The sequence below is a fragment of the Carassius auratus genome, linkage group LG28B (assembly GCF_003368295.1).
Source record: "Carassius auratus strain Wakin linkage group LG28B, ASM336829v1, whole genome shotgun sequence".
NCBI lineage: Eukaryota > Metazoa > Chordata > Actinopteri > Cypriniformes > Cyprinidae > Carassius > Carassius auratus.
Window position 1 is genome coordinate 9,790,853 of NC_039293.1, and position 17,809 is coordinate 9,808,661.

The 17,809-nt window shown below is 38.2% G+C and overlaps 3 protein-coding genes and 1 pseudogene across 5 annotated transcripts in view; 3 read left to right on the forward strand and 1 right to left on the reverse strand.

Annotated features, from left to right (window-relative positions):
- LOC113067602 (zinc finger protein 239-like) overlaps positions 1-17,809 on the reverse strand; it is a 262,749-nt gene that overhangs the window by 94,010 nt on the left and 150,930 nt on the right. The gene's annotated exons all lie outside the window — the stretch shown is intronic.
- LOC113067519 (H-2 class I histocompatibility antigen, Q10 alpha chain-like) lies at positions 537-2,543 on the forward strand (annotated as a pseudogene).
- On the forward strand, positions 3,697-8,202 carry LOC113067431 (H-2 class I histocompatibility antigen, Q10 alpha chain-like). Its single transcript, XM_026239840.1, has 6 exons — positions 3,697-3,848; positions 6,566-6,838; positions 6,937-7,224; positions 7,298-7,576; positions 7,659-7,721; positions 7,796-8,202. The coding sequence occupies exons 1-6, from the start codon at positions 3,767-3,769 to the stop codon at positions 7,885-7,887; spliced, it is 1,077 nt and encodes a 358-aa protein (XP_026095625.1). The 5' UTR covers positions 3,697-3,766; the 3' UTR covers positions 7,888-8,202.
- LOC113067361 (ankyrin repeat and fibronectin type-III domain-containing protein 1) overlaps positions 11,490-17,809 on the forward strand; it is a 14,443-nt gene continuing 8,123 nt past the window's right edge. Inside the window, exons 1-9 of one of the 3 annotated variants that reach the window (XM_026239722.1) lie at positions 11,490-11,767; positions 12,574-12,736; positions 14,366-14,564; positions 15,295-15,495; positions 15,570-15,683; positions 15,759-15,856; positions 15,933-16,023; positions 17,614-17,709; positions 17,786-17,809. The exon at positions 17,786-17,809 is cut by the window's right edge and continues 64 nt beyond it. In XM_026239722.1, the coding sequence (XP_026095507.1) occupies positions 12,587-12,736; positions 14,366-14,564; positions 15,295-15,495; positions 15,570-15,683; positions 15,759-15,856; positions 15,933-16,023; positions 17,614-17,709; positions 17,786-17,809 (973 nt within the window). In that variant the 5' untranslated portion in view covers positions 11,490-11,767; positions 12,574-12,586. The remainder of the gene's footprint in view (positions 11,768-12,573; positions 12,737-14,365; positions 14,565-15,294; positions 15,496-15,569; positions 15,684-15,758; positions 15,857-15,932; positions 16,024-17,613; positions 17,710-17,785) is intronic. The other 2 variants (XM_026239720.1, XM_026239721.1) reach the window with 2 other exon arrangements.

Sequence of the window (17,809 nt, forward strand, 5' to 3'; positions counted from 1 at the left end):
ACTTATTAATCACATAGAGTTAGAAATACAAAACCATACAAATGTTCCACTTATCACCCTCGCACACCAGTAAGTTAGTTTATAGGTGCAAAAATAACCAAGACATCAGACATCAAAACACAAAAGAATAAATCTTGCACACTATCCACTCTTGCAAATTCATCAAAATGTATTGCTTCACCAAGTTTTGGTCCATGACCTTCATCAGTCATATACAACAAATCCAGTTTAAAACAACACATGACCATCACTGCAATACGTGGACACACCTTTACCGATCAAATCAATGATCTAATGCATTATTACACCTGCCCCAACACATAGAAAGAAATACGTATACCCTAACCATAAATAATGAGAAGAAAAAGAAAAGAAAACTACATCACAGTGCTTCATCATTTATGTCCATTGGTGATAACATCTGAAGGGAAACAATCAAAAATAACTCGAGTCTCTGTAAAAGATTTCCACATTCCCTTGATGGCACGTTCACTTTTTCTACACAAAGAAGAGATTTCGTGATTCACAGACAGAAAATGGGCTGCTACAGTGTAATTAAGATCTTTTCTTCTGATTTAACTCTTGTTCACTAATTCTTTGTGTTAGCTGACATGATGTTTAGCCGACACAATAACAACTAGTCAGATAAACAGCATTTGTAGAAGTGCACGTAAATAACAGATAATTCAGTTCAGATAACAAGAAAAAAATTTAACATATTTTTGACGATCATTTCCATTCTGCATAGGACTAATTTATCGTTTTTTGTTATTAACAACATAAAGTGCATTTAACATTATATTACACCAAGATTTCCCAAACTGATGTTTGTTAAGGAACTGCATTTAATCTTAAAAATGGTAGATCATAAATAAAATACATCAAAATAATAATAATTAGCTGCTTTCTGCTCCACTTTACTCACATTTAAACCCTATGTTCTTGATGAAATGATATTTCTTTTCATTGTGGAGAAACACTCACGTGTAGGGTTTGTCTGAACCCGTCTCTCTTCCGGACATCTATGAATTCACTGCTATGGGTCTGCTAGATGACACACAGATTATTAGTGAAGAACAGAAGAAGATTCCCAAACAGATCTGGATTCAGTGGGAAAAGGCACCAGTCAAGAAAGATGTGAAGAAATATGTGGTTTCATTTGAGTCGTAATATTCTACTGGACCGTCCCAGACACCATGAACCAGGTGAGGATCACTCATACAGTGTAACATATGGTAACGTGATTCATATTACAGTTGTATAATATCATATAATAGTCATATCCAGTTCTTTACATACTGAAATTGTTGCTTGAAAATCAATCATCAAAATCAGAAGCTCATTTACCAAATCCCTCGAGCAAGTCTGCACAGTTTCTGCTTAACACTAAACTCAGTCTCTACATGAGGCACAATGTTCAAAATTACAATCTCTTGAGAAATGTAACCTTTGGAGAACCCTAAAATCCCTTAGGAAACCAACAGCAATAACAATGGCAAGCTCTTTCCAGCAGTTGATGAGACTCAATCCTGGTGGATGTGGACAGTGTTGCACACAAAACAGAGGATCATACTGTCAGTCACACTGGTTTTGTTACTGTAGTGCATTAGTGTTTTCAAGTGGGTTATTGTAACAATCATTAACAAACAGATGTTGCCACACTGTAAATGACATGAAGGCAAACGACATAAAGTATAAAGCCTATGATGTGTTTTATGTTGGGGATATCAATGTGTTGGTTTGACTAGTGTTTGCATTTGCTTGAGATTTGTAGTTTTGCATTCTGTGTTTGTGGTTTTGTAGTTTGTGTAAGTGATTAGGAAACATCTCACATTGTCATCTCACGAACATTTTAATTTGCGTCCATTTCAGATGTCCATATTCTTCAGTGGAGAGTTGGTTGTGAAGTTGAGAAGCAGGGAGATGAAGTGAAGTTTAAAGTTCAAAGGCGTTTAGAAAGGCCTGGAGAAAACTTTATGTCTTTTGATGATGAAGAGTCTCAGTGGGTTGCTCCTGTCGCTGAAGCTCTTCCAACCAAGAGGAAGTGGGATAATGTGCCCATCCTAAACCAGTACACCAAAGAAAGAGTGTGTGGACTGGCTCAACAGATTCAGAGAATATGGAGAAAATGAGATCAGAAATGGCTGTGAGTAAATGTATTCATATTTGTTTGATGATGTGTAGCTCTTTTAGAGATAGTACTGTTTAATGAACTGATTCCTGTGTTTCCAGATCCTCCAGAAGTTCATATCTTTGCAAAAAGGTCCATCAGAGACAAATCCATAGTAGAACTCAGCTGTTTTGCCACTGGCTTCTACGCCAAAGACACAGTGTTGTTCATTAGGAAATATCACTCATTTCTGCCTGAAGACGAGGTTGAATCCACAGGAATCAGACCAAACCATGATGGATCCTACCAGCTGAAGAAGAGTGTGGAGATCAAGGAGGATGAAAACGCTAATTATGATTGTTTTGTTGCTCACAGAACCCTCAAAGAACCAATTATCATCCCATGGGGTAATCAAAGGATTAATGTGTTTTGACTACTGTCATGTTTAGACAAAAAGATTCATTAAAAATCTGAATGAATTGTCATTCAGCAGAAGAAATCTACCTCTTCTGACTCTGAACATGACTCCTATTTAGATATTTATTGAGCTGTAGTAAATTTGTATTAAATATCACTTCCTACAGGACAGACGACAGCCTCTGAATCATCAGATATCTCTTTGAACAGCTCTGTGGATCGTTTCTATGTGGTAAGTGTATTTCAATTGGAACATCAGTGAGTTTTGACACATTTTGTTTCTCCACAGGCTATAGTGAAACACAAGTTAAATATCATTTACATTACTACCTCCAGTAAATAATTCAGTAACTATTTATGTCTGTGTTTCAGTATTAGGACTGCAGTAACAGATTATCAGAACAGTGGAAACAGTGGAACATTAATTGCGTGAAGACAAGAACACTTTGCTCGAGCTATTGATGTTTTTACACCAAGTGCTCAAAGAAGAATATTTTTATATGAAGAGTGCTGAAGCTGGTTCATCACTTACTATTACTCCACCTCTGAAGGGCCAGTCTGGACACACTTACAGTGTTTTTAATATGCTAAATCTAAGTGGGATCTATTTATTCTTAAATGTTATTTCTTTACTGTTTTGTTGTTTTTGTATCCATTCATGATTTCTATTTCTGCAACATCAAGGCTAGAACGACTATGACAATGAGTGATCTTAGCCATACTAAAAGTGATAATGGTTAAATTAGCTCAAATGATTAACTCTAAGTGAATAAACCAGTGTTTACAAGTTGCTGGAATCGTCCCAATGGTTTTGCACTTGATTGCTGAAAATACACATTTTGAGAACAAATAAAATGACCCAACTAACAAAACTTACAACTTGGTAGAAGATTTATTCATTAATTTTAATATTATCATTAATAACTTTTTTTTAACTATTAATTGAACGTTAATTGTTGGTCATATTGCTGGCAACATCTAACCTACTAAATTTGTGAAAGAACTGTTTAATGTGTAAATATGTATTTATTATTTGAACACTGAATATAAACACTTAGTGTGATTAATGACTCTCCAGTTCCTCCCAGATATACATGAAATCATCGTATTGTTTTCTCATTGGTTAAAACATCATCCGTTATTTTTTATGTGGTTAGTTTTCTCTTGCTGAGAGTTTTCGCTTTCTGTGATTGAAAAGCTAGGAATCAGTCAGCTTTACACATCTAAAGGCTTTCAGTCATGGGAACGAGTGTGGCGACGAAGATCTTTGCTCTGCTTTGTGTGTGTCTTATCTATGGCACTCCTCCTATTCTTCAAGCAGGTAACGTTCAAGGATTTAAAGTTTGTGCATTCGACAGAGAATAACGTAACTGAAAGTAACGAGATTTAAAACGTCATTAAAACGAAAATAATTAAGTTTGAGAATAAATGCATGCAAATATATATATATATATATATATATATATATATATATATATATATATATATATATATATATATATATATATATATATATATTACGTGTCCATTTAATGTTTGAATCTGATTGGCTGACGAACGTTCTGAGGTGTGCAAGTATATTCTGAAAAAACCAACGGCGAACGTAGTTCCAGGCAGTTGACCGCATTACAGTTCCATATCACTTCGCATAGTTAACAGTAATAACGGTCACGCAGAAAAAGGTGTTAGCCTGTATAGTGAAGCGACTTAAAGGCTACACATGACATTTCTCACTAGACAGTGCTCTTTACAGACATTGCAGTAGAAGAGTGTTTAGAGACGCACAGAGGTGAGAGAGAGAAAGAGAAAGAGAGAGCTTGTGTTAATTAGGCGCTATCTTTCTCTTTCTCTTTCTCTCTCTCTCTATCGCTCTCTCTTCGTGTGTGTCTCTTTCGCTCTCGCTCTCTTTCTAATCACTACATTATTAACTGCATTAGAATACTATCAACGGCTCAAGCATCCAGTAGGCTACCAGCTTTAAAATGACGTTTTGGTACTAGCAAAAGAGGAATTGGATGAGATGCGGAAGAATCCCTTTAAATAAATCATTGGATCGATGTCTTGAGGTGTGGTAACCGTAGTAGAAGCGGAATAATTGACTCCGAGGTGTAACGGCCACTCCGCTTCGCGTCATCACCGTATCACCACCTCGGGTGTGCATTATTTCAAATTCAGCGGCCCATCATCAATTATTCCTATATATACATATATAGGCTACAGAGAAAACGTTCCAGCCTATATATATATATATATATATATATATATATATATATATATATATATATATATATATATATATATATATATATATATATTTATATATATATATGTATGTATATATATATAACCACATAAACTAACCAGTAAAAGCATTGCAGATGTTTTTTATGATTATGAAAGAGTCCAGATACAAACACACGCACACAATCAATGCCAACTGTATAAAGCAAAAGCCGGATTGGCATTTTATTTATTTTTTTAGGTCCGAAAAGAGGACATGTCCTGGGAAATAAAGGAAGTAGCGTCTTCACACAGACGAAACTTACTAGAGAAGTGTGACTTATACCTCTGTAAATAAAGACAATTAAAATTATTGTCTTTCACACTTTAATGGCATTTGAATGGAATATACATGCTCGGTTAGAACTGGAATCATGGTCAATATCTGCTGATGTCCCAGACTGCAATAGAGTGTTGGCCCAGATCCGGCCCACATCCGGCTGACATGAAATCCATTCGGGCCGGATCTGGGCCAACACTCTATTGCAGTCTGGGCTGCACTTCGCATGACACTTAGGCTCAAACAGAACGAATGTCTGAGAGAAAGTGATGAGAGAAACATATAAACTATCCACAGTGGGACTGGAGTTGAAACCGCTGCTCTAGTCTACAGAAATGTAGAGAAGTCTAGTAAATCTACAAATGGAGAAAATTATGTGACGATTGAGCATTAATGATGAACAGCTGCCTTTATCAAGCGGAATCACAAAAGGAAAGAGAAACACAAGAACTACAACTGACTTCAGACACAGAAGAAGATGACATCAGCTGAAATATAGAAGACTTTAAATCTCTCAAGATCTGATTAAACATTTTTACCAGCTTACCATTATTAGGCAGATTGACTTTATTTGTGTCAGACTTCTAGAGAAGTTCTTATTGAGAATTAACAGAGATTTAGCTGTTATATGGTTTTATTTGAAATCACCATCATGGACACGGACACCAATGTGTGCTTCTGTTGTGCTCTTGACCCTTGATTTAATGGTGTTGTATGCTGGATGATTGGATGATGAGTGTTCGTTAAAAACACATTTAGCTTAGCCAGCAAAACCAAAAAAATAAAATAAATAGATGAATAAAACAGATGTGGGCAGGTTATTCATCAATCTTATTTGAAGTTTAATTTCTGATTTTTACGGCTTTAGTGTGTTTGAGCATCACTGTGAATATCAGCAAACATGAAGGCTTTACAGATCATTTTGTGAACAAAATGTTTTCATGTGAAGTAATGCAAAGACCACAAACATCCAGAATCAGCAATATGGTTCTCTACAATGGTGACAGCCAACAACATCCTTAATGCTGCAATGCATGCTGATTCTTGAGGTCTGAGCTCTTTGAATTGAAAACTTTCTGTGCACAGTGATTTTTAAGTTATTTAAATCTGATTTTATAGTACTATTAGATCTGAAGCTGTAAACAATGCTAAAGCAATGCAACATTAATTTAATCAGGAATTAGACTTTAAGTGAAATCAGTGGGTTATCTGTCCACAACTTTCCCTGGTATGCAATTTGGATTATGGATTACATAAAATGAAAATTTAGGATGAATTTTTTTGTTCTGCAAAGGAATTCCATGCGAGGTCAGAGAAATATTTTTTTCTTAGTTCAGAGCAATGGTTTGGGAAATTTCAATCAGGTATAATGTGTTACAAAATTGAGAAAAAAATCTGTCACTGCTTTCTCCTTCACTTTACTTGTCTTTAAACTAGTGAATAGTTTTGCATTCATATTTTATTTCTCTTTATTGCAGAGAAACACTCGCTGTATTACATTTACACAGGTTTGTCCAAACCTGTCAATCTGCCGGGCATCTATGAATTCACTGCTATGGGTCTCCTAGATGACAGACAGATCGACTATTACAATAGTGAAGAACAGAAGAAGATTCCCAAACAGACCTGGATGAAGGAGAAAATGCAGGAGGATTACTGGGAAAAGGGAACCCAGTCAAGAAAGAGCAAAGAGCAGTGGTTTAATGTGAATATCGACATTCTGATGAAACGCATGAGACACAATGAATCAGGTGAGGATCGTTCATACAGTTTAACCAGCATATACAGATGATCGGACCATTTATATTAGCATCTTCTCACAGCCATTTTGATATTTTGTCTGTTTCAGATCTTCATGTTCTTCAGTGGAGACACGGTTGTGAAGTTGAGAAGCAGGGAGATGAAGTGAAGTTTTCTAAAGGCAGTAGTGAGTACGCCTATGATGGAGAGGACTTTATGTCTTTTGATGTTGAAGCATCTCAGTGGGTCACCTCAGTTGATGCAGCTCTACCAACCAAGAGGAAGTGGGATAATGTGCCCATCCTAAACCAGTACACCAAAGGATACCTGGAGAAAGAGTGTGTGGACTGGCTCAACAAATTCAGAGACTATGAAGATGAGGAGCTCAAAAAGGGCTGTGAGTAGATTAATTATGTTTGATGCACTGCCGAAGACGGCACTAATTGCTAAACTGATTCCTGTGTTTCCAGCTCCCCCAGAAGTTCATGTTTTTGCAAGGAAATCCACCAAAACCAAATTGAAACTCATCTGTACGGCCACCGGATTCTACCCCAGAGACGGGATGATGACCATTAGGAAATATCGCTCACCTCTGCCCGAAAATGAGGTTGAATCCACAGGAATCAGACCAAACCATGATGGATCCTACCAGCTGAAGAAGAGTGTGGAAATCAACAAGGATGAAGAAGCAGAATATGATTGTTTTGTGTCCCACAAGAGTATGAAAGAACCAGTTATCATCGCATGGGGTAGGCAAACTGAAAGCATTAATTCAATTGTGATGTGCATCATAATGCTTAGAATCTAAACATTATTAATGTGGTTTTCCAGGACAACAGGAGACAACTACTGAATCATTGACTGCCAGTGTCGCTTCTACTGAAGAACCTGCTGGTATGATTCGTCTATTGCTCTGTTACCAAGTAAACTTGAGATATGAGTTTAATGTTTCACTGTTTCTCCAACAGGACGAGAGAATCCTGGCGAAGCACCAAACAGCAGTGCGACCATGTTCATATTCTCTCTCTCGCTCATATTTCATTTCATCTGGATATTTTGAAGCACTTTCTTAATGCACTCACCTTACAGCATCATCAGCAAATTGTTCATTTATTTTCCAATGCATTTTAATTAATTTAGACGGCAAAGAGCAATAAAAATGATTTAATTTTTTTTACAGGAATTCAATGACAGCTTAAACACACAATAACTAATCATGCAAGACAAACTGAGTGTTATTATTTCTTCCCACTGTCAGAATACAATCAAGTTGAATAACTAATGTCTGCTACTCCTTAATTATTTAAATGATTGAATTACTTACTATATCTGTAAACATGTTAAGAACATGCAAATAAAACCATCATCTAACAAACTCTATTTTTGTGGAATAATTTTTCATTGTAAATATATGATTGATTAATGTCCTTATGAACAATTAATAGTTTATCAACATATTTACATCATTATTCAATGGCTGTGTGAAGTGGCTGGATATTGTCAGGAACTGGGACACACAGTCGTATACATTGATCCAGAGCATCCCAAACATGTCCAGTGAGTCTGCTGGCCATGCAACAACTGGGATGTTTTCAGCTTCCAGGAACTGGAAATATCTGAGAAGAAACACAATGAGCTGTATTAGCAACTAGGGGTTGGAGGGGAAAATATTATGCAAGTTATGACTAAACAAAACAGAATCGAATAAAATGTAAAACAAACTGACAGAAACAGACACAGAAAGAGGAGAGAGCAGGCCTATGGATATATCATGGTTTAAAGAGTAGAGGGCGCTGTTGAGTCAAACCAACATGATATGGCTGAAAGAGAAGAGATGGGCCAAACACTTAATAGTCCTTCTGTAAACAGGACAGGGTTTCCTTTAATAGGGCTAATGGTGAATGAAGGTTTCTCAGGGGAGAACAAGTGGTCCCTCATCCCTTTAGCTGAGCTCTCAAACAGAGACGAGCTTCAGCACAACTGGACACCACAACTGATGGTGGTTCAACGACCAGCTGTCAAGGCCGTCACTGGATTTCAAAATGGCTGGATCCATTGTACAAGGAACCCTGAACAGAGTATTTGACCTTCTGTGTCAGTGGCATGGATGAGTCCTCTCCCGGTGTCTGAACCCCGGACATTATCAGGAAGGCTATTCCAGAGTTTGGGAGACAAATGTGAGAAAGCTCTACCTCCTTTAGTGGACTTTGCTATCCTAGGAACTACCAAAAGTCCAGCGTTTTGTGACCTTAGGGTGCGTGATGGGTTGTAGCGTGGAAGAAGGCTAGTTAGGTACGCAGGAGCTAAACCATTCAGGGCCTTATAGGTAAGTAATGATAATTTGTAACTGATACGGAACTTAATAGGTAGCCAGTGCAGAGACTGTAAAATTGGAGTAATATGATCATATTTTCTTGACCTGGTAAGGACTCTAGCTGCTGCATTTTGGACGACCTGTAGCTTGTTTATTGACGAAGCAGGACAACCACCTAGAAGTGCATTACAATAGTCCAGTCTAGAGGTCATGAATGCATGAACTAGCTTTTCTGCATCAGAAACAGATAACATGTTTCATAGCTTGGCAATGTTTCTAAGATGGAAGAATGCAGTTTATGTAACATTGGAAATATTGTTTTCAAAAGACAAGTTGCTGTCTAATATAACACCCAGATTTCTGACTGTAGAGGAAGTAACAGTACATCCGTCTAGTTACAAACCATAGTCTACTAGATTCTGTGTAGTGTTTTTTGGTCCAATAAGTAACATCGCTGTCTAATCCGAATTTAATAGGAAATTATTGGTCATCCAATCTTGCAATGCAAGCGATAGAAAGTTGCAGGAAGAAAAACTTTATTGAAGAAATTTGGACGGATTAATATAATATGTAACACCACTGAAGAATTCACTCATAAAAGAATTGGATCAAAAAGAAAGAAAGTAGTCCCAGTGGACAAACGTGTTTAGTCAAGCAATTAACACTAGGAGTAACATCAGTGGAAAAAATATATATTATACTGAAAAAATATTGAGTAATAATATGTTCAAAACTCAATGCAGAATTTGTAAATCAGTTGCAGAAGAAACACATTAGTATGGGGCACAGTAAGGGAAATGGGAGGAATACAATGGAGAAAGAACAGCAGTGCCCAGTTAGAAAGCAGAAATGCTAGCTCAAGTGCGTAAGAAAAAAGTGTGAAGGATAACAGACATTAGACAAACATGAAACCATTTCATACAAGTCATACTGACTGCTGTACATTAAGACAAAACTGGGATAATAAGTGATCTAATTAAGCGGTTTGTTGACCAGTCCTGCCAAGGAAATATCCTGGACATTGAGAAACTCCTTTAGTGTGCAAGGTCTCTGTGCGTGACGACTTTTTCAGATGACGAATACGAAGAAACACTTGTGAACATTTCAGACTCAGTGTGCAATGATCTTTATAATCTTATCAAATGGATTACATTAATGACTGTGACATGTAGCCATCATGCATTATCTGCGAGAGAAACAAGTGACATTCTGACATGCTTTCTGTGAGTATCAGACGGTTTAGTTTAGTGTGGTTTAGCAACGGCGGTCACTGTTTTATCTCCATAGCAACTACAGCTAAGACGCGCATGGCCGCTAACTCGGCTCAGCAGTAAAACCACTTCCTGTTCATGTTTTAACAAGTCATTTCTCATCATGAGTGTTGATGTGGCTTCATAAATAGGCCTAGATGTGTCCGGCCTGCGGGACTGTTGTTCCAATTCCTGTTTCTACCGCAGGTCACAGGTTGTTTTATTAATTATTTCATTATTCACAAAGCTCCACAGCATCATCGCTCCTGTGCAGATGAAGTGAAGTAAGAAACAGTTTCAGCAGAAACAATGCAGCTGGAGGAGTGTGTGGGCACTGGAATCTCTGCGGGTTTGACTGTGCGTGGGAGACAAAGTTTATTGTCATTTTTAGCTTGTGTGGTGAGAGATGAGATGAGACGACCTGTCTGCAGAAGCCACAGTGAACGTTTAACACTGTCATGGTGACAAACACTTGAGACGAGACACAAAACACTTCCTCAGAGGACAGCTTTAACAATAGAGATCAGGCTCTCAAACTTTCTCCCACTAGTCTAGATGTACAGTTTAACCAGTAACCTCTACTCTCTGTAAAGCAGTTTGAACACAATATTCACTGTTTATTTTGTCTTATTTAAACTAGGCAGACGGTCCAAACACACTGCGCACATTATCTTGCTGTAAACTGGTTACCAATCAAATTTAGAACTGTTTTTAAAACTTTAACCTTAGTTTTTTGAATCCCTACACAATCAAGCCCCATCAAATCTCCCAAAAGCAATCTCCATTCACAAACCAAACAGGTCTGAAGTGATTGAGTCTTCACTGTTGCGGATCTATGGAACAAATAACCAATTTCTGCTAGAACTGCATCCACTTTACCATTTTATAAGTAGCCTATCTGCTTAAAAACAGTAAATTATTCCGCCTGGGCGGCTGCCAGATCCCACGCCACCTTCATGTAAATGACAACATGCAAAACACACGTCACGTCTGAGCAGATCTGTGTGGAATAATGAGCGCTTTAGTCTGTAATGTTTTTTTTGTGTGTGTGTAATTAACCAAATGAACCGAATTAATTTAATCCTAACTATAAAAGTCTTTTAGTAGCCTATAGCCATAATCGCACGTCCTAGTTGCGTGTGCAAGATAGAGTAAACACATCCTTCGCGTGCGCGCGCGCGCTGAGAGACACGGAGTGAGCTCGCGCACATCCTCTCCATCCGCGTCATTAATATCGTCCGTCTTAATGACGGGAATAGATGCGTTTCGACAAAATTAGACCGTGATTTATAACACCAAGTTTTAATTGATGATATTCTGCGCGACTGGAGGGAACTTCGGAGGAGATTGACGGAGAATAACCCGAATCATCCACGGTAAAACTCTTCATCTCTCATTCCGATGTATGATACCTGATCCAAAACTCTGATGAATAATATCATCTGATAGATAAATAAACCCATAGTTGTGTTTTCCCACTATGTGGTTAGTCGGTTAATTTGTAGGCTTTGGTAGGTAATATTTTCATTGTTTATGTGAATAACCGCGATAGGATGGAAAAAACCATATCAAACTTTGATCGATGTTCAGATAAAGCTTTATTCTGTCGAGGACGCCACAAACACTGTAGTTTAAATGTTATAATGTTCTCATGTGAACAACATCGTTTATAAAGCGCGTCAACGGAACGTTTGGCTTCACAATGTTTCACATGTGAGAGGAGAAAACGGGAATAAACCGTTAAGATGACTCTCACACAAACTCGTTGTAAAGATGATGATGTGTGTGTTTGAGTGTGTGATGCTGGTGTCAGGACACCGGTCCTGTTCTTCAGTTTGGTGTGTTTGTGTGAGATGTGATGAGGAAATATGTTCAACTCAACGGCGATATAAAGCAGGAAGCGTGTGAATGAAAGAGGAAGATGAGAATCATCGAGATGTTTGCAGAAATGATCAGATACACGTTTAATCAGATACTCGTGAGAAAGTGCAGCAGATCCCCTGTGAACAACTGCTTCCCAATGTGCGAACTATCCTCCATCTGCCCGGAATAGTGTTGATGTTTTTAATATCACATATCATTTAGGATGGATAGTATGCACAGTGAGAGGCGGGCTGTGTGTTTGTGTGATCACCTGATGATGATGATGATGATGATGATGAAGGATCCTATGTTCTGTCAGTAGTTATGTCGTGATGGCTCCGCCCCAAAGGAGGCGTTCCCTCGGCCCTGTCTCACCCAAGCGCATCTATAGGAGCCTGTCACTCAAACTGAAGGGCGGGGCTTCCCCCAGTGAGGCGGAGCCGTCTGATTGGAGGAGGCGGCTGAGCAGAGGACCAGCAGAGGTAAAAATACACACACACACACACACACACAGACACACGCACACACATTATATATATATATGTATATACATATACCAAACAGTCAGAAGAGCAGGTTTGACCAATCGGTGGTCTGCGTTTGCGAGTTAGACTCCTAAAAACAGCTTTGCTCATGTGGTGTGCACAACCACGGATGATTTCATTTCCCGCTCAGGTCGAGCCAGATATATGCGATATACAGCATCGTCATTGATAATATGGTAAGTGTTGCTGTAATGATGGCCGTAGCCAGGCTTTCAATATTAGTGACGTCCAGGGGGTTTCTATAATAGAATTGTGCTATAATAATAATAACCCCTAGAAATACAACTAATTATATACACTAACACCTGAGAAGAGACATGTAGATGAAATGGAGAAATTTAGTTGTTTTTGGAGGGATGCTATTTTTTAGATCATATCCTAATTATTGCATTAAAGTTTGTTAATAATTTAATCAGTTGTTTATTATTCATGCAACCATACATATTGCTGTTATAATTTTAATTTATAATCATTATAAAGCTGATCATTTTCCTTACCAAATGTCATGGACTTTTTTGATCGGAGTGACTATTAACAGGAACTTCACACCAAACGTGTTATTTTCGTTGGAAATATTAGTGTTATTTTCGTCCTAACTGTTGGTTTCAGTGGTGCAGAAGGTCAAACGTGTGTCTTACATCTTTTGATGTGATTGACTCGGGTTCGAATCTGCCTTTTGGCGAACTTTTTTCTCCCTTTTCAAATTTCAAATCACATCAGAAAAGCACAACTTTACACTCAATAAGTTATTATTGCATACTGTTTTATATTGTCCTACTGAGGTGCAGATAATAGCCACTATTTGTAATACGTATTATAAATAGCAGAAATCCTGCTATTTAAACACAGTATAAATAGAATCTATTGCTGTTTCTACTTAGTGTAAATAGCTGCTGCCTTTTTAGATTTAGATTTGAGAGTTTGATTTGACTCTCTGAAGACTGGTTCACTTCAGCAGCGTCTCCATCATTTCACACCACGGACGAGAATCATTCTGGAATATAATAAATGCAGATATTCATATGAGGTGTTTAGCAGCAAATCAGTCAATCAGAGAACAAATGTTATTTTCAAACATGAAAGATTGACCTCATAGCTGGCTAGCGGCCTGATAGTAATACTCTGATGTTATCAAGTCGTCTATCACCAAACCACACACACTGATTTATTAGTCTGTTAAATCTCTAAACTTCTAAACTCTAGACAGCAAATATGCTTCTATATGCTTTTTAAATGTATATAATTTAATGTAGTCCTAGTAAACTTCATCTATATCACACAAAGAGTACCGTTTTTCTGCAGATGCATGAACACATTTAATAATCATTTTATACAGGTTCAGCAAAGCTGAATATATAAATATATATATATATATATATATATATATATATATATATATATATATATATATATATATATATAGAGAGAGAGAGAGAGAGAGAGAGAGAGAGAGAGAGAGAGAGAGAGAGAGAGAGAGAGAGAGAGAGAGAGAGAGAGAGAGAGAGAGAGAGAGAGAGTGTCCTGCTGTCTACATGACTGTGTGTGTGTGTGTGTGTGTGTGTTCAGTACTCGTGTCTGTGGGATGCTCTGGAGAATGAAGACACCCTTGCGGTCCAGCATCTGTTATCCAGAGAGCGAGTTACAGAAGCACAGGTGAACAGCGTCAGTGAACTGGGCCTGGTGCCGCTGGACGTGGCCGCTCTTACCCATAATGCACCACTGCTGCAGGTGCTGGTGAAGGCCGGAGGCAAACACAACCCCACCTGTGAGTGACACACACAAACACACACACACACACACACATAGGATAAACGTGATGCAGAATAAACCCAATAAACCCACCACTCAAAACTTGAATCACCAGTGACCAATGCTTTCAATATAAAACTGTGAGTTAGAAGCAGACTGTCCTTGTAAAGCTTGAACTGTTTTTTCTACTTTATAGAAACAAGCTTTGAGCACAGACACATTGTAGGTTCAAGAAATCATCGTTTAAATGTTGTGGATTGAAATGTTTCATTTAACATACTATAATTATTTTATAATCATGATTACTCATACATTGTTAGATATGAAAAAAGAAATTGTGAAAGAAACCAGAAAGGATTATTGTTAAATTATTAAATAAATTGTAATAAAAAAATCTAATAAATGATAATTAATAATGATTACTATTAAATTTTAATTGTTTTAAATCAGTTGATTAGACATGTTTTCTGACTAATAAATAAAATTTAATGTAATTTGAGTAAATAATTATAGGACATTTTTGTTTTTAACTGTAATAAGTCAAACTGTTAAAGTTTTATTTAAGTTTACTCTCTATTTAAGTTTAGTCGATTAGATATTTGGATTATTAAAATCAACCAAGAATCCAGAAAACACCAATCATGGGATTTGTGAGAAAATCAAATGTAAAAAAGAAGAGAATTACATCAGATTTCATCCTTCAGTGGGTTGATGACGTATAAATGCCTCTCGCCGTCCTGCCGCAGTGAGCTCGACCTCTGATTGGTCGCTGAAGCTGGACGAGCTGGTGTCATTGGCCGAGCAGAAGCAGGAGGAGTGGAGGGCGGAGCTTCTGCTGAGAGTGAAGGCGGAGCTTCAGTCACAGACAGACGTGCAGAAGAATGTAGATTTGTGGACGCGGCGTTGGGAACTGTACCGTCGCATGAGGGACAGATTCCAGACGACCGGTACGAACACACACACACACACACACAGATGTCATGTGACTCATCACACGGGTCTCTCTCTCTCTCTCTCTTAGCTCCGCCCGGGCCGCCAGCCGGAGCCGTCCTGCTGGTGATGAGTAACAGCTGTGTGTGTGTACGAGTCTCTGAACCCACCGGTCAGACACACGGCCTCATCACTCGATACAGAGGTGAGGTGTCTTCATGCGACCGCAGTCATGTGACTGATGATGTCAGCACTCACCCCTGTGTGTGTGTGTGTGCAGTTGAGTGGAGCTCTTCGTCCTGTTTTCATCCTCTGAGTGGCACTGGATTCATCACAGACACCAGGAGCCCAGAGTTCAGCATCACAGGACTCCAGACTGTAAGACACAAACAAACTCAGCACTGTCTGATGTACAGATGGGATGTTTCTGACTCGTGTGTGTGTGTGTGTGTAGGGTGTGCAGTATTACGTGCGGGTCAGTGCGTATAACGTCAGAGGTTGGGGTCCGTTTGTGAGCAGCAGCCCCCCGCGTGTCGCCCCGTCCAGTGAGTAACGAGAACCATCTCTGTGTTAATAACGTATAATCATCAGTGTATTAATCAATCCAGACCAGATTCACTACCGCTCAAAAGATTAGGGTCTGCATGGTTTCAAATAATTCTGTTCTTCAACAAGGACACATTAGACTGGTCAAAAGTGAGGAAATACATTTAGAACAAAAGGGGTTCAAATAAATGCTGTTCTGTTGAACTTTCTATTCATCTGTGAATCCAGACAAATAAACTGTAAAAAACTTGAGCGGTGTGTTTCTAGAGTCGTTTCATACATGAGACACTGAGGAGACACAAGCACAACAGTCAAACACAGCCATGTTTACACAGAAAAAAACAGAGGAAAAGCAGGACAATCGAATGAAAACCTGTAACGAACTACTGTTACTTCATGTTTGCATCAGGCTGAAAGCTAATGTGCATTGTTTTTACACAACATTTCTAGTTAATAAGAATCTTGAATTTTGAATTTGAATTACCTTGACTTTTGAGATTTTTCTTGTATTATTTCTGAACACATAATTTGTAGAAAGACAGGTTTGTACAATATGTAGCTGTAATTCATGCATCTTTTCTGCGAAGATATTTAACAAGTGCTTTGTGTAACGTTTACATCATGATTATAGCTTCATGTGTGGTGTGCTTGAATAGTTTTCTGTAACTAGAAGGTTTAGGAAAGACAAAGTGACTTGAATCATCTTGTAGTTACATTTTCAAGTTGACTAATCAAAAATAGTGAAAAAAAAAATGAGAATCATTCATACGTAAAAAAAAAAAAAAAAAAAAAACAAGATTGAATTTTTTTTTCCCATTTGCATTTGCATTTTGGGTTTCTTGACACTATATTCTGAGCACCGTATTACATAATTTGAGGATCTTTGCAGAAATAACGAATCTGCAGACTTGTATGAGCGCAGAAGAAGGCAGTAAAGTGAGCGTATAGGAGCGTGCACACTGTGCCATCAGCTCAGTTCACAGTGTGGTTTCTGGGTCACCACAGAGCACGCAATCAAGAGACATATGACACACTGCCCCAATGAAAGCCCAGTCTTAAACACTTTTACAGTACCAGGCTTTTTATATTCCCTTAGTAAGTCATGCCATCAGGCTGCTTCGTGTCATGGCATCTCCTGCGTCACAGAGGAGGTGTTCAGTCCAGTCCACATCTCTGTTCATTCATGCTCATCCATGCTTCCATTGATCATAGTAAGATGGCAGGGATACACAAAGGAAGAAGGTTATATAAAACTAGACACTAATGCGTAAACATGCAAAACATTCCTATGTGCATGTGAATAGTTTCTCGAAGGCACTAAAAAAGTTTCTTTTATGCATGTAAAAGTCTGTAGTTATTTATTTATTTATTTATTAAATTAGGGACTTATGTCACTCAGAGAAAATCTATGAAAAAAAAAACTGCAAAAAAATACACAGAAGTCATTTACAGATGACGACTATATACCAAATATAAAGCTGAAAATAATGCTCTGTTAACCAGTTATGTTCAATATGGTCCTGATTCTAATCTGATTCTCTCTGTGTGTGTGTGTGTGTGTGTGTGTGTGTGTGTGTGTGGGTGTTTAGGCTGGAGCTCATGCTGCGGTGTGACGGTGAGACGCAGGAATCCAGCCGCAGCCGTCAGGAGAATCTCACTGCAGATCAGAGAGCCCACACTCAGCGGTACACACACACACACACACACACACACACACACAGAGAGCACTGAATGATGCTGATCCTCAGGTGTGTGTTTCAGAAAGCAGGAGCTCAGTGAAGAGAG

Bases quoted from the DNA above. Each gene is read 5' to 3' on its own strand.
- LOC113067431 (XM_026239840.1), top strand. From the start codon at position 3,767: ATGGGAACGAGTGTGGCGACGAAGATCTTTGCTCTGCTTTGTGTGTGT. The intron at 3,849-6,565 runs GTAACGTTCAAG...TCTTTATTGCAG, and splicing joins TCCTCCTATTCTTCAAGCAG to AGAAACACTCGCTGTATTAC. The intron at 7,577-7,658 runs GTAGGCAAACTG...GTGGTTTTCCAG, and splicing joins ACCAGTTATCATCGCATGGG to GACAACAGGAGACAACTACT.